The 15157-nt window shown below is 42.1% G+C and overlaps 1 protein-coding gene across 4 annotated transcripts in view; it reads left to right on the forward strand.

Moving 5' to 3' along the window:
* The window catches only part of PBX1 (pre-B-cell leukemia homeobox 1), a 320819-nt gene that overhangs the window by 221701 nt on the left and 83961 nt on the right, over nucleotides 1–15157 (forward strand). For all 4 annotated transcript variants that reach the window (XM_008594442.1, XM_008594462.1, XM_008594456.1 and 1 more), the window contains exons 3-4: nucleotides 581–825; nucleotides 7279–7469. In XM_008594442.1, the coding sequence (XP_008592664.1) occupies nucleotides 581–825; nucleotides 7279–7469 (436 nt within the window). The remainder of the gene's footprint in view (nucleotides 1–580; nucleotides 826–7278; nucleotides 7470–15157) is intronic.

The raw sequence follows: 15157 nt of genomic DNA on the forward strand, positions 1-15157 counted from the left end.
GTCTGCCCTGATCTAAAGGGATAACTTGGGAAGACAGGTGGGGGGACATTTCCCGTAAAGACCCCTCACTGGCCTCTTGGGTTCTTCTGTTCAGTGCTATTCCTACCCCACCTTCACCAGTAAGCCTGGCCGTGGCATAGCAACCTGTCTAGACCTGTCATCCGCAGTTCAGTGGCACTAACTACATCCCCATTTGTGTGCAACCATCACCATTATCTATCTCAAGAACTCTTTCATCTTCCCAAAATGAAACTCTGCACCCCATGAAACAACAACTGCCCCCTGTCCCCTCCCCCCAGCCCTGGTGCCCACTCTTCTACCTTCTGCCTCTACACATTTGATTATTCTAGGTATTGCATGTAAGTGGAGTAAAATTAACTTGTGGAACCAAGCAAGTCTCACCTTCCGTTTTGTCACCCTCTGAGTTTCTCTCTTTTTCCAGCCCTTCCTTCATTGCTCAGATGCCATAGTGCAAGTAATTTGGAGACTTGTTTAGCCAAATGATACTTTTTTTTTTTTCCCTCTCTCTCTTCTCCCTTGGGTTACTATTATCATCCCCTGTCTTTGTCTTTTCCTGCAGTTTTGAGTATCCGGGGAGCCCAGGAGGAGGAGCCCACCGACCCGCAGCTGATGCGCCTGGACAACATGCTGCTAGCGGAGGGCGTGGCGGGGCCCGAGAAGGGCGGAGGTTCGGCGGCGGCCGCGGCGGCAGCGGCGGCGTCGGGGGGCGCCGGCTCCGACAACTCAGTGGAGCATTCGGATTACAGAGCCAAACTCTCCCAGATCAGACAAATCTACCATACGGAGCTGGAGAAATACGAGCAGGTAACCACAGCCGTCGGGGGGCCTCGGGCACCCGGGCCCTTTAAGAAAGGGTGGAGGAAACACCAGGCTCGGGGCTTGCAGAGGCCGAGCCATGCATGCCCCTTTCGCAGCCGGTGGCATTTCTGCATCCATTTCTTCTAAGCACAGAGCCCCTGGCCACCCTTGAGTCCACCGAGTCCTGGTCTCACCTATTGAAAACCTAGGCATTAAATGGAGATAAAAAGCATTTTTTAGAATGTGTCAAGTGGTGAGTGATGATTTCAAGAAACATAGTCAGTACAAGCAGCGCTCACCAGCTGGAACTCTGAGACATTTACCCTCCACGTGCAGCACGCGGGCTCCTCAGGGTGGTCGAGGTCATTAGCACAGTCACCGCCTAACCTTCAGGGAGGTTGGAGTTTCCTCTGGCCCTTGTTTGTCCCTTATTTTGGAGAATGACTTTTTTTCTGGATTTCCATGAAATCCTATGGGAAGGGATATTAAAATTTGGCCTTAATGTCCCTCGGTCTACCCAGACTCAGTCCAACTGAGAGTCAAACATATTCCCCTTTTTATGTAATATATGATCTGCAATATGATACACCCCTTCTCTAAAAAGAGTAGAGGGTCTCAAGAGACTCCTGGAGTCAGACAAACTTGGATCCTACCTGGCACACCCCTGACGCTCTGGGAGACCCTTGGCATCCTCTGCCCAGGAAGCTGATGGTGTATTGCAGGCGAAGGGCTGCGCGTTTGGAATCAAGGATATGAAGGACCATAAAAATCATTAGAAGGAAAGGATGAGAAAGGCTTTAAATTACAAAGCAGTGTATAAGTGTAAGGTATCCTAATTATTTCTATTAGAGACACACCCTCCTTCTCCCCACCCCCCAAATTTGTGCATCCACACTCTTTCCTCTGGTCAGGAGGAGCAATACTACTTTACTAGGAGTCCTCTAGCTTTTTCTCCCATGAATTGGCTGATAAATATGTTTGTGATCACCTCTTTGGATGCAACACTGTACTGAAGTTCTGTATTTACTTACTTTCATTAAATTATTAGGTTTTATTTTAAATTTTCTTTCTTTCTGTCTGTCTTTTTTTTTTTTGAGTCAAAAAAGAAGGGAGAGAAAAAGCAAAAGGTAGAAGACTCTGCAGTCCACTTATGACTATCTTAGGTAGAAGGCAAATGCAAACTTAATAGAAAATTTAAATTTTAAAACAGAAATAGGCATTTTAAAATTTAAAGTGAAGAAAGTTTCATTATTACACTCTTATCTCTCTTTGAAATGGATTTATACAAAGTCCTCTCTTTCACTTGGAAAAAAGGAATTGCTGTGAAGCTTGAAGCCAAGCTTCAGACAGAGCGCAGGGAGGGTTGAAGGGGAGGAAAATAAAAGCAGGCTGGGGTAAGAAGCCGTGAGTCACTGTCTCGTCTTCCACCTTCTTGGGAGAGAACAAATGTTCTTGCCACAGCGTTGGCTCATGCAGACATTTCCCCAGCTCCCAGGAGAGGCTGAGCTCAGAGAGCTGGCTAAACTGTGACAGTTTTCCCCACCTGGAATGTCCTGTTAGAATTTGGGGTCTGCCCTGATCTAAAGGGATAACTTGGGAAGACAGGTGGGGGGACATTTCCCGTAAAGACCCCTCACTGGCCTCTTGGGTTCTTCTGTTCAGTGCTATTCCTACCCCACCTTCACCAGTAAGCCTGGCCGTGGCATAGCAACCTGTCTAGACCTGTCATCCAGGGTAACTCATGCCAAACACCAAGGGCACAAGAAGACCCCAGAGTGCGGCTTCCCTGCTAATCCCTTAAGTGGAGTGAATGTTAGGTTGGAAGGTAATGAAAACTGGCTTTACTTGTAGCTCAGGTTGCCAGCAACATAGAAGATCTGACTGTTTTCTTGGTTTAACCCCCCTTGTCACTCCTTCATTCTTACCCAGAATGAGTGAAAACTCTGACTGCAATAGTACATTTCAGTAGTATGTCACCAGATACAGAAGAACACTTCGGCCAACATCATTGTGCTTGCTCCTCGAGGCAAGTTCATGGCTGGGGACCCAGGACAAGTGCTGTCATCATCTCCATTTTGATTCAGGTGTGGAAATAGAGATCAAAGAGGTTAAGGTGTAACTGAGGTCACTCCTCTGATGAGGGACAGAGTTTGCCCTAGAATCCAGTTTTGACCCTTAGCCTAATTGCTCTTTTTAGAATAATGCCTGATTCTGCTAAATAAGAAGAGAGTGTACTTGTCTGTAGACATTGAGGTAAGCAGCACATCCTCTCTGTTACTTCCCTAGACTAGATTGCTGGTACCTCTTCAGAGACTTCTCAAGGGTACCTATCTATTCTAAATAACAAAAATGTCAGAATTTAGGAACTTAAGGGAAAACTCCATCAGTACAGAGCAAATTATCTAAGTGTGGTAATAGTACTCAGTTGTATTTATGATTTTTAAAAAGTATTAAAAGATCATTTTCTTATTTATATGGGCATTTTCTGGCTAAGATGGGAATACTGCTTAACACACTCTGGATGCTTAATAATTTATTAATATTAATTGCGTTGTTAATTATAGTAAATAGTAGATTGTAGGGAAATTATGCTATTAACCTTCTAGCTAGTGTGTCTGAGAGACATATCTTCTTCATTTTTCTGTAACAATTCCTCGTGGGGGCTTTTTTTAAAAAAAAGCCTTGGTCAAGTAAAATGTCACTCTCTATTTTAGTAGTACCTATATGAAATTACCAGATTGATTATTTAATAGTTGGTTCTGTAGTTTTGTTTGTTTTGTTTTATTTTGGGGACGGTGGTGGCAGATATTCACACAATAATTAGCTAACATAGCTTGCCTTGTCTCCACCCCTTCGAGAAAAGCTACCTGAATCAGCCGTTGTTTCACCCTGAGGTTATTCAATAAAGAAGGCTTCTAAAGACTTTCATTAGCAAGAAAGGAAGAAAATTGTTTTAATCATTAAGTGGGATTGGTAAAACACTCCAGCAGATCATGTTGGTAGCTGAGATATTTAAGAGCTGGCATGTTCTAATAGATAAAACCATGATGTCAAAAACCTGAATTTTATTCCAAATACTATTTTTTAAAAAATGAACCCTTGTAGCATTGCAGAGTTCTTTAGCTTTGTAAATAATGCTATGGGGGCATTGATAGGAGAAAATCTCAAATGCTTGACTGGGCTGAGTTAATTCAGCACATAGCTGAGAGAGCCCTAAGATCCCAGTTACTTTCATGGATGAGATTGGAAGCCAAATCCAATTTTCAGGAGTAAAGCAAGAAAACCGGTTGTGTAGAGGGCAGGCTGTCAGCTGTAGTCTGCTGCTCCCAGAAACACCCTTGTCCTGGAAACTGGGAAGTCTCCTTTTAGAAATCCCTCTGCCCTATGAGGGAAGCTTGAGTTCTAGAAAGTGACTCTCCTTATGACAGTCTATAGCAGTCTCCTCTGTCACAGAAAACTTCGGCCTATTAGGATTCCTATTAATTAATTATTATAACCCCAAATATTCATGTTATCGTTGCATTGTGAATGCCTTACCAAATGGAAGCAGCCCAGCTTCTGAAGGTGGAAAGCTTAGGAGAACTGAGAGAATGGTGTGGGTGGTTCAGTTCTGGACAAATCTAGATCGTTGTGTTCTGTCCATCTAAAATGGACTTGAAATTCTTCTCCACTCTGTTGGGTTTTCCTGAGCAGCTATTTAGTAGCTGCTTTTGAACTGAGAGAATGGTGTGGGTGGTTCAGTTCTGGACAAATCTAGATCGTTGTGTTCTGTCCGTCTAAAATGGACTTGAAATTCTTCTCCACTCTGTTGGGTTTTCCTGAGCAGCTATTTAGTAGCTGCTTTGCTCCACCTCAGCAGTGGGTGAAATGATTCCACTGTCTGTTTATTGCAGAGCAGAAAGGGCCCTGAGATAAAATGCCCTGAACAGACATCAGATATTGTATTTTTATTCACCATAATGAAGCACATGATTATTAGCCTAGCACTATGGCTTCCCAGCTGAGAGCTGGTGTGCTTGGCAATACCTCCTTACATCCAATCCCTCCTTACTTTGATCTCAAAAAAGTGGGGGGCCTATAGGCCAGCAGCATGTTGCGTCGCCCTAGAAAGATGACTGGGATGCCTGCTATGTGCCGAACCCTCGTTTCTCCATCCTGCGGCCTCGGAATTTCAGCCAGCTCACTACCAGATTTTATTTCCCTCTCTTTGTTATACATTCCAGGGGCTGATGTAGGATAGGGAATAAACTTATAATATAGATTTTGGGTTTATATAGCACTTTTCTAAGTGGAGAGTAAAATGCCATGTGGACCTGATCTTCTATGGATTTGTCTTCAGCCTATACCTGCAGAGTAGAAAGCAGGTATTTATTACCACCTTTATTTTGACCAAGAAGAAAAAGGAGAAATTTACCCAATCGTGATAATATGTTGGATTTGTAAGTGTTTTATATATATGCATTTTTGGGGGGCATCTGGCCAATAAAGGGACCCAAACCCTTGACATTGGTGTTACCAGCACCATGCTCTAACCAAGCAAGCTAACCAGCCAGCACTTCTAAGTTATGTATTTTGAAAAGAAATTTACCCAATCGTGATAATATGTTGGATTTGTAAGTGTTTTATATATATGCATTTTTTGGGGGCATCTGGCCAATAAAGGGACCCCCAAACCCTTGACATTGGTGTTACCAGCACCATGCTCTAACCAAGCAAGCTAACCAGCCAGCACTTCTAAGTTATGTATTTTGAAAAGGTAATTCTGACACACATTTGTAGGGCCAGGCACACCTATGGTAAATGATTTGATCCTTACTGCACCCTATGAGGTGGGTATTGTCATCCCCATCTCACAAATAAGGAAAACGAGGAACAGATATGTTAAATCACTTTCTAAGATCCCACAGCTAGGTGAGTCCCAGCGGCAGGATCTGAACTGGGCAGTCTGTGCTCTTACTCAGCCTGCCCTTCTGTGTTCACGTGGGTGACTTCCTCCATCTGCAGGCCACTGCACAAGAGCATGGGTACTGCTAGCCTTGCTAAAGGGTTAGCAGTAATTAAACCCACTCTTATGTGAATAAAATGAGGTACTGAGTAGTGAAAGGATTTGCCCAAATATTCATGGAGGCAGGGTTGACAACCAGGCCTCCCACTCCTCAGTTTAGACCCAGCCTAGTCGAAGCATCTGCCCGTGAACCTCAAAGGCCAACCAACCTCAAAGGGTTTCTCAGATAAATAATCAGTAGATATGTTACTGTTGTTGTTACTGCATTATTGACACATATGAAGGGCTTTGTGCTGTAAAAACAACAGCAATGCAACGTTACCAACAATGAGCGTGTTTCTGCTATTAATGTTAAATTGAGGCCCCTTTGAGTCCTTAGTTCTTCAACTCTCAAAGCGTCACCTTGCCTTTTTCATTACAGATCTAATACAATTTTATAGCATTGCTGTGAGTTAATCTGTGAATAGACATTTTATTGAAAGCTCACCAAAGGAAACCAGACAGACTATGGGTGCTAAGTAATGTCATAGTAACTAAAAGAGAGGGCACGGGTTTTTAGATGAGCAAGTATAGGCTTTGGGAAAGGACAGAAGGAATATGAAAGAATATGAAAGGGATGTGAAGTATTCAGGCCCTGCCTCTGCCTCTTCTTTTTTGCTGTGTGCCTTTGGAAAACTCTCTTTACCTCTCTGAGAAAGTGGGGAAATATAATCTCCAATTTCACTTCCAGAGTTGATGGTATGTTAGTCTGTAACCTGTGGGTTTTTATTCCTGCAGGGATAGTTCCTGAATCCTCTAAATCATGTTTTGATACCGTTTCTATAAGGCCCCTTGGAACAGATTCCCTTAGTGTTATAGACATAGTGGATCTCCAGAAGGTCAGTTCACGAGGGGTTCTTCTAATAAAACTATAAATAGAAATAGATCGATGAGAAATCTCTTGGATGAGTTATCCAGGCTTTTAATCTCATGATTCCACTTAAACTCTTTTGGCTGTGTATGCATCCCAAAATTAAATAGTTGGAAGCTCTGCTATATCAGAGGTAATGAGCAAGACAGAAAACTCATGATATATTTGACCCCAAGCCCTCTTTGGCTATAAACTTTGGGGCAAAGGGTGGTAACGTGTGCTTTCTACTACGATTCATGTTTTGGCTTTAGCTGCAGTAAAATTATGAAAAGAAAATGAGTAAGAGAAAAATAATTAAGAATTTTCTTTTCCTTTAAAAAAATTGATATCATCACCAAAACATAGACACACAGGGGCTGAAAGGGATTTCCAGGTAGTCATTTATTCTGTTCCTCTACTGTGACAAAATATCACAAACTATCCTAGTTTTCTTTGTTTGTACAAGTGTCTAGAAAAGCTCACCCAGCTTCATGTCATGGGCCTGATGTGTGCTGCTGAGGGTGGACCCTCAATGACCCCTGTGTTTATTGTTCTGCCATTTCAGGCATGCAACGAGTTTACCACACATGTGATGAATCTCCTGCGAGAGCAAAGCCGGACCAGGCCCATCTCCCCGAAGGAGATCGAGCGGATGGTCAGCATCATCCACCGCAAGTTCAGCTCTATCCAGATGCAGCTCAAGCAGAGCACGTGTGAGGCCGTCATGATCCTGCGCTCCCGGTTTCTGGATGCGCGGTGAGTCACCACAGGGCTGTCCTGGCATCTCGGAGCATCACTGATCCAGGGTTGGAGTCCACAGGCTGGCCCTCTCTAAAGGCTCCAGTTGCACCCCATTAAATGCTGAGCCCAACAGTAGCCTGAGGATGGTTCTTAGGTCTGGTGAAGGAGAGCTGCAAGACTAGATAGGCCATTGGTTTTCCAGTGTCTGGAAAATATGTGGTTGGAGGGGACAATTTATATACCTGAAGTTACTCACTCTGGGTGAGTAGCAAGGATGACTTAGCTACAGTCACCCTAGAAAAGGCAGGGGTTTTTGTTTTCATAGCCCTGGGTACCTCTCTTATGGGTGTTATCTCCTAACTATGAGCCCAGAACCATGTTACTAGCATGCTGTAGGGAAGCAATTTCTCCAAGAAAGTCAGTTGCATTTGTTTGAAAGTTGGGATCTGTTCCATACTATAGATAGGCAGAGAGTGCACTCAGTTCAGTTTAACAAATATTTGTAAGTAGAGATCACCATGTGCCACACTCTGGGCTGAGTTTTAGGAATACAAAGATGAATAAGACATGGTACTTTGGGCGTAAAGGAGCAAAGAGGTGGTCCTTGTAAGTAGAGATCACCATGTGCCACACTCTGGGCTGAGTTTTAGGAATACAAAGATGAATGAGACATGGTACTTTGGGCGTAAAGGAGCAAAGAGGTGGTCTGATATAGGCACCACTTGTTTGATGTTTTCTATCTGGCATTGTTGCCTATGACCTTACTTGTGAGTTCGAAACATTCAGTTGAAGAAACCATGGATAGGAAGGTTCTTTAAAAAAAAACAAGAACAGAGAACAGAGAATGGAGAACAAGTGATCAGTTCTTTGTTCCCCTACTCTCTAGACCAGTGGATTTCTGTGAATGCCTTTGATTCCTTTTGCTTCTGTTATCCTGCCTATAAGATGGTGATAGTGATATCTTTCATCTACTCTAGAAGAATATTTTAATAATTGATGTAGCAAATACATTTTCCAAGTGTAGGTATGCCTTGTGATATACAATTCATCTTAAATAAGTCATCTCCTATGAATTCGGTGATAGTGATATCTTTCATCTACTCTAGAAGAATATTTTAATAATTGATGTAGCAAATACGTTTTCCAAGTGTAGGTATGCCTTGTGATATACAATTCATCTTAAATAAGTCATCTCCTATGAATTTAGATATCAACATTTATCATTTCAATATCTGAAAATAATTGCAATCTATGATTTTTATTATTAGATTTTATAATTAGAATTTATGATTTTATTATTAGATACATCAGGGTTAGTATACCATTTCACAATCTATACTTTTGCCCCTTTTCAATCAGACAGAAAGATTCACTGCTCCTCTAGAATTTTTTCACCACTGAAATCATGTATTATTCATCTCTCCCTCCTGCATTTTTCTCTCTCTTCACAATTGTGGTCATTTACAGTCCATGGATCTCTTTAAAACTTCCTGGCATCTTCTCCTGCACTCCCTTTTATTCAATGTGCTTTAGGTTGCATGGAATATGAAATGAAAATGCCAGCTAGCAAAATGTATATCTGGGCCAATAGAATTCTATAGAGTAAGTCAAGAGAAAGTGAAAATGCAGATAGTTTTTCCTAGCTGGGCATAGGAGTGGAGCAGGAGTAGGCAAAATCCCCCTAAAGCCAGACCCTCTGAGCATCTCCCTAGCCCCGTGGCCTGCTGCCAGCCTGCCTTCTTTAACGCAGCCTGTTCCGCACGGCACAAAGTACAAGTGACTGGTGGCCTCTGTCTGGGTCCTTCCTCTGTGCTACAACCGCCACCACTCTGCATGTGTTGCTTACATCTCCATGGTAACTCCCCTAGTTAAAATGCTGGAGTTGGTATTTATGTTGGCAGATACTAAAAAAAAGAAAAGTTGGGTCCAGATTGGGCTCTTTTCAAGAAAGAAATCAGAGAGAAGGGAGGAGCAGAATCATTGTCTCATTGGATTTCTTCTCGCAGTAATTCTACTGTGCCCCATTGAAGGTCAGACTCTAAAAGACACAAAGCTACTACACAGTTCCTTTCACTTCCACCAGCCTTTACTTGGAGTGGTCCAGCTGGCAGCAGAAGGACAATCACTTTAAGACAAGGTCTCTTTCTTGCTTTGTTTGCAACCTTTGAATCATTGCCTCTGAGCCAAGATTCAAAACTAAAACAAGTAACCTATTGTCATTGTTATTATCGTTTTATTTTAGGGTATATTTATTATCAGTGAAAGAACATAATCCTAAAGTCCAGCCCAAGGCTGACCAAATGGCTTTCCCAGCTCAAAAATAAATGTTTACCCAGACTTTCTGATTGGGGAATTTACATCATCATCTCCAGTGTCACTAACTATAATTGGTAGAGAAAGCTAAGCAAACCTTAGTAAGAAAGACATCCTCAGTGCCGGTATTCACGTGCCACTGAAACCATGCATCTGATGGGCAGGCCCTCATCAAAAAAAGATTTCATGGAAGACAAAGAAAATACAAAGAGGACTCGAATTAGTAATGGGATTAGTCTTTGTAATCTAATAGGTATGTAGAATCGAATGTTACTACTTTGTTGTCCAACACTCCTTGTATTAGCTTTCTATTGCTATGTAGCAGATTACCACAAATCGAGCAGCTTAAAACAACACAAGTCTATTATCTCACAGTTTCTGTTGGTCAGGGGTCTGGGCACAGCTCAGCTGGATCCTCTGCTCTAATCTCAACAAAGCTGTAGTCAAGGTATCAGCTGAGGCCCTGATCTCATCTGAGGCTCAGGGTCCTCTTTCAAGCTCCCTCTGGTTGTTGGCAGGAGTCAGTTCCTTGTAATTATGGATAGAGGGCCTCAGTTCCCAGAGGCTGCCCTTCTCCACAGGCAGTTCACAACCTGGCTGCTTGCTTTCTCCCTGAAGGCCAGCAGCAGAAACCCCATTTTAAGGCTTTACCTGAATCTCCCTTTTCATTTATTCAAAGACAACTGATTAGTTACATAATCACGCCTCAGTTCCCAGAGGCTGCCCTTCTCCACAGGCAGTTCACAACCTGGCTGCTTGCTTTCTTCCTGAAGGCCAGCAGCAGAAACCCCATTTTAAGGCTTTACCTGAATCTCCCTTTTCATTTATTCAAAGACAACTGATTAGTTACATAATCACAGGAGTAACATCCGTCGTATTCACTATCCCATCCACTCCAGAGGAAGGTGTGTACACCAGAGTCTGCAACCTTAGGATTCTACCTACCACGCTCTTTAACTGAGCACTTGGCCCAGGTTTGTCCCAATCAAGTTATGGCCTTTCTCTGTTCCTTACATTGACATAACCGTGCCAGGAAAGTTTAACTTAAAAATGCCATTCATTCATTCATCCATTCATTCACCATGTATCATCTCATGCTATGTACTAAGCATTGTGCTGTACAACTTGGTAAGTTTGTTGTCAGGACTATAAATAACATTTTTCTTAGTTAAAAGAGAGAGTAAGAGAACTTAAAACACCATCTAAATGATTATCAAGCAATAATTTTATCTTTTTTCTGTAACTTCTTGCTGGAGATAACAAAAATAACACAAACCGGTGATTAAAAGTACACCTCTGTACTTTGCCCTGATAGAGGGGATTACATAAAATGAATTACTAAGAGGAGGATGGTAAGGGAAGGAAGGGCGTCCATGAGGTCTAGTCAAACTGGCGCTATATTTAGACTCATAGATCTAGCTGAACTCCTACTATCAGCCAGATGCTGTATTAGCCACTGGGATAAAAAAGATGAAAAAAATACATACAAATGTCGCTCCTACCTTTGCAGAGCTCATAACACTGTTACAACTAAATATAAAACTGCCCGTTACAGGTTAAGTATATGCATCTACCAACTCCACCTGAAAGGGAGAGGATCCAGGGAAAAGACAGACAATACTGAATATCAGAGTTGGATGTTTGCCACATACAGGGAATAACATGAGCAAAGTAAAACAGCAGAATTCAACTTCTACAAGCATTACTTACTTGAGTGCTTACTAAATGTTAGGCTCAAGGGCTTCAAATATGGGTGAGACATGGCTCCTACTCTTGAGGAATTTGCTGTTCAGTTGGGGAGACATATGTAAACATGTGGCAAGTGCTGTGGGAGAGACACATACAGGGTGGTATGAAGAGGCACAGGAGCATGAAAGCCACCAGGGTCTTTGGGGAATGCAGAAGCATATGATGTGGCCAGACGAAATTGTGCAGAGCATGTGCAGGACTCGGGGGAACGAGGCACTGGGGATAAGATAGATCCACTGAACAACCTTAACTACCAATGAAGATTTTGTATTTGTCCTAGTAAGCAGCAGAAATCCTCTGTGGTGTTTAAAGAGGGAATGTGGGAAATGACCCTATAAGTCCTAAAATTTCTCTGGATTGAAATTCTGGCCACAAACTTGATGACCTTTGTGAGCCTGGATAAGTGACTTATTCTCCCCAAAACTTAGTTTTCTTAGCTGTAAATATGGTAATAATTCTGTAAACAAGAATAAATAAGATATAAAAAACTTAGTATAATGTCTGGCACATAGAATTCACATCATAATTCTGCTCTAATAACAACAATAATAATTACTATATCATATATAATTATATACATCATTATTCAATTTTATAATTATTAGTGACATGATAGCTCTGTGGTTTAGAAAATTACTCTCTTGATTCTCCTGAAGATGAGCTGAATTGGAGAGGAGACTGTGCGGGGAACCATCACTGAAGCCTGTGCTCCTCAAACCAGGACAACACAGAATAAGTATGAAATACCTTCCACATTTTATGCAAATATGCAAAAGAAAATATTCTTACTTGAAGACCGATATTGGCATATTGTGAAGTAAACAGGAGGTTTTAAGGATATTTCATGCTTTTGATGATGCCCCCGGAGCTGTGCTTTCTCTCCAGGAGGGCTGCCAGGGCACACTATTTCTGGAAAGCAGTGGCCTCCAGTTGCACTGTTTAGTATATGACTATTTGATTTTAAATTTAAATTAATTAAAATAATATTAAATTAAACAAAATAAAATTTTAAAAAATTAGCTCTCCAGTTATAACATTCACATTTCAACTGCTCAGTGGCCTCATGTAGGTAATGGCTACTGTATTGGACAGCACAGATACAGAGCATTTTCCTCACTGCAGAAAGTACCATTGGACAGCACTAGTCAGACAGTCGTGTAATAGACAGTGGCTCATCTAAACTCATTTCAAAAATAGCAGTCTCAAAAAGAAGGGAACAAAAGGGATAGACTTGAAAGTATAGAACTGGCAGGACTTGTTTTAGGGCCAATCATCTGCTGAAGGTAAGAGAGCAGGTGGAGTTGAGACTCACTTCCAGGTTTTAGTACATGGTAGGTTCTCAACTATTTGAATGAATAAGTGAATGAACAAATTAGCAAATACAATAGTCCGTGTCTATGGTGATGTCATTAAACAGTATGGGTAACAGAAAAGACGGAGCTGATTTGGATGAAAGGTGATATCAGTTTTGGAAACACACAGTTTGTTTGAAGGTGCATGGACTATGCAGTGGTAAATGGGACAATGACTCATAGGAAAGGTATCAAGGCAGGAGGCAGCACATTTGGCAATGTATGTCTGTGATGCCCATTCTTCTATCACGAGTCTTCTATAAAAAATTTCGCCCACGGACCCTGTGATTTGAAAGGTTTCTGTCCCTAACACACCATATATATCCAGTGATATTTAATCGACTTCCATACTTCTTGAATTAAAAGCCTCCATACCCAGCTATCAAAGCTTCCGATTGGCCTGTAACCACAAATGTTAACTCACCAAGCTGATAACACTTCTACCCGAAGCAAAGAATCTGGGAGTCTTTGTTAGCTCCAACAACCTTATTGTCAGAAATGTGTTATTTTTGTTAGGTTTCTTAAAATTCTGAAAAATCCTGACCTTAGGGTTTCAAAGGCCCTAGATTGAGACAACTACAGAAAGAGGTGATAAGTGAGTCCATTAAAGTAGATGTGACCACCTAGGAAAGATTGCACATCACAGCAAGAAGAGAGCTGGGAACAGCTGTTTGCACCATCCCCATACCAGCAGCTCATTCCAGAGAGGCTTCCTTTGAGCTCAGTTGGAAGAGTCCCAAAAAATACATTGTAATGCTAATGCAAACAACTGAGTGAACAGAGGCTGTCCCAATTAGGGGTGCCTTCGGGGTCTAGTTCCCCAGACCTTAAAACAACAGTCTTCCTCAGGCAAAGAGGAAGCCAAAGGTTATCTAAAAACTAGCCCAGAGACCATGTTAGCCATTTGGCTATCTTCCTCTAATTCCCATCATGCAAGAGCTTTTACCACATGCCTACTTTTTAGTTGGGCTTTTTAATCCAATCTGTCCAATTTCTGATGCTGGGTGACCCAGAAACTCAGCATGATTTGGGAGGGTGACTCGGGCTTGGCATAATCTGGACAGATGTGGTTAATACCTGTGGACAGATGGTGTTCATCCGGTAAAATCAGGCATTTTATTGTGTTAATTAATCCAAGTGGGACCCTGAAAATACAATATTAGCTGAGTTTCCCATCTAGCAGGGCCATCAGTGTTTTCTGTTGGCTATATTGGGAAATTCTGTATCCTGGCATAACCAAGGATGTTCTGGAAATCTTTTCCATAAGGAAAAGCTTTTGATAAGAACAGGAAAGACAAAAGTGCTAATAGAGCTTATTTAAAGATGAAGGCCCCACATCTTCAAGGAGGGCCAAATACTATTTGCCATCGGCCCGGAGTCCCCTAAGCATCTCCCCCAACTCTCCACAGGCCTTAGCTGTGAGGAAGCAATAAAGTAATTCTCACTTTAAATTAGTTCAATTAGCACTTTTTTTAAATAAAGAAAGCAGAAAAATGCTTTTATTCAAAAAAATGGTTTTCTTCCTTTTGGCAACCTGTGTATGAGAAAGATTTCTATGAGCTTTTGTTTTACCATTTAGCAGCTGTTCTTGCTTAAGAAGTGCCACTTCTCTCCTTTTGAGCTAGGTCAAGCAGTCAGGGGGTTCATTTCAGTCAGTTCCGGGCCCTCTTCCCCAAGATGCCTTTTTAAAATGTTACATGCATTTACATGAGGACGGAAGAGAAAGAAAATGATAACTTATTTTTAACATATGGCTGTAGAGTCTCCGTATAATTGCCAGGAGCCAATTTGTATAGAAGAAAGAGGCTGGGTTTTGTAGTCTGGCAGACCTGAATTAATATCTTGGTTCTATAACATATCAGCTGAGTAACCTCTGAACTCAGTCCTATATCGGTACATAGGAATAACCATGTCTACCACACTGGTTGTGAAAAGTGGCTAGCCAGAATCGATTGCTATGAGAGGTACAGCCCAGTGCCTGGAACCTGGTAGGAAGAAAAACTACCACCATCTGCCACGGGTTTTGTAGTCTGGCAGACCTGAATTAATATCTTGGTTCTATAACATATCAGCTGAGTAAACTCTGAACTCAGTCCTATATCGGTACATAGGAATAACCATGTCTACCACACTGGTTGTGAAAAGTGGATAGCCAGAATCGATTGCTATGAGAGGTACAGCCCAGTGCCTGGAACCTGGTAGGAAGAAAAACTACCACCGTCTGCCATGCGTCAGGCCCAGTGCTGCATGCTTTCTGTGTGTGGCCCCGTCTCCGTCACCCTGGCTCTG

The sequence above is a fragment of the Galeopterus variegatus genome, unplaced genomic scaffold, assembly GCF_000696425.1.
Source record: "Galeopterus variegatus unplaced genomic scaffold, G_variegatus-3.0.2 Scaffold163, whole genome shotgun sequence".
Taxonomy (NCBI): domain Eukaryota; kingdom Metazoa; phylum Chordata; class Mammalia; order Dermoptera; family Cynocephalidae; genus Galeopterus; species Galeopterus variegatus.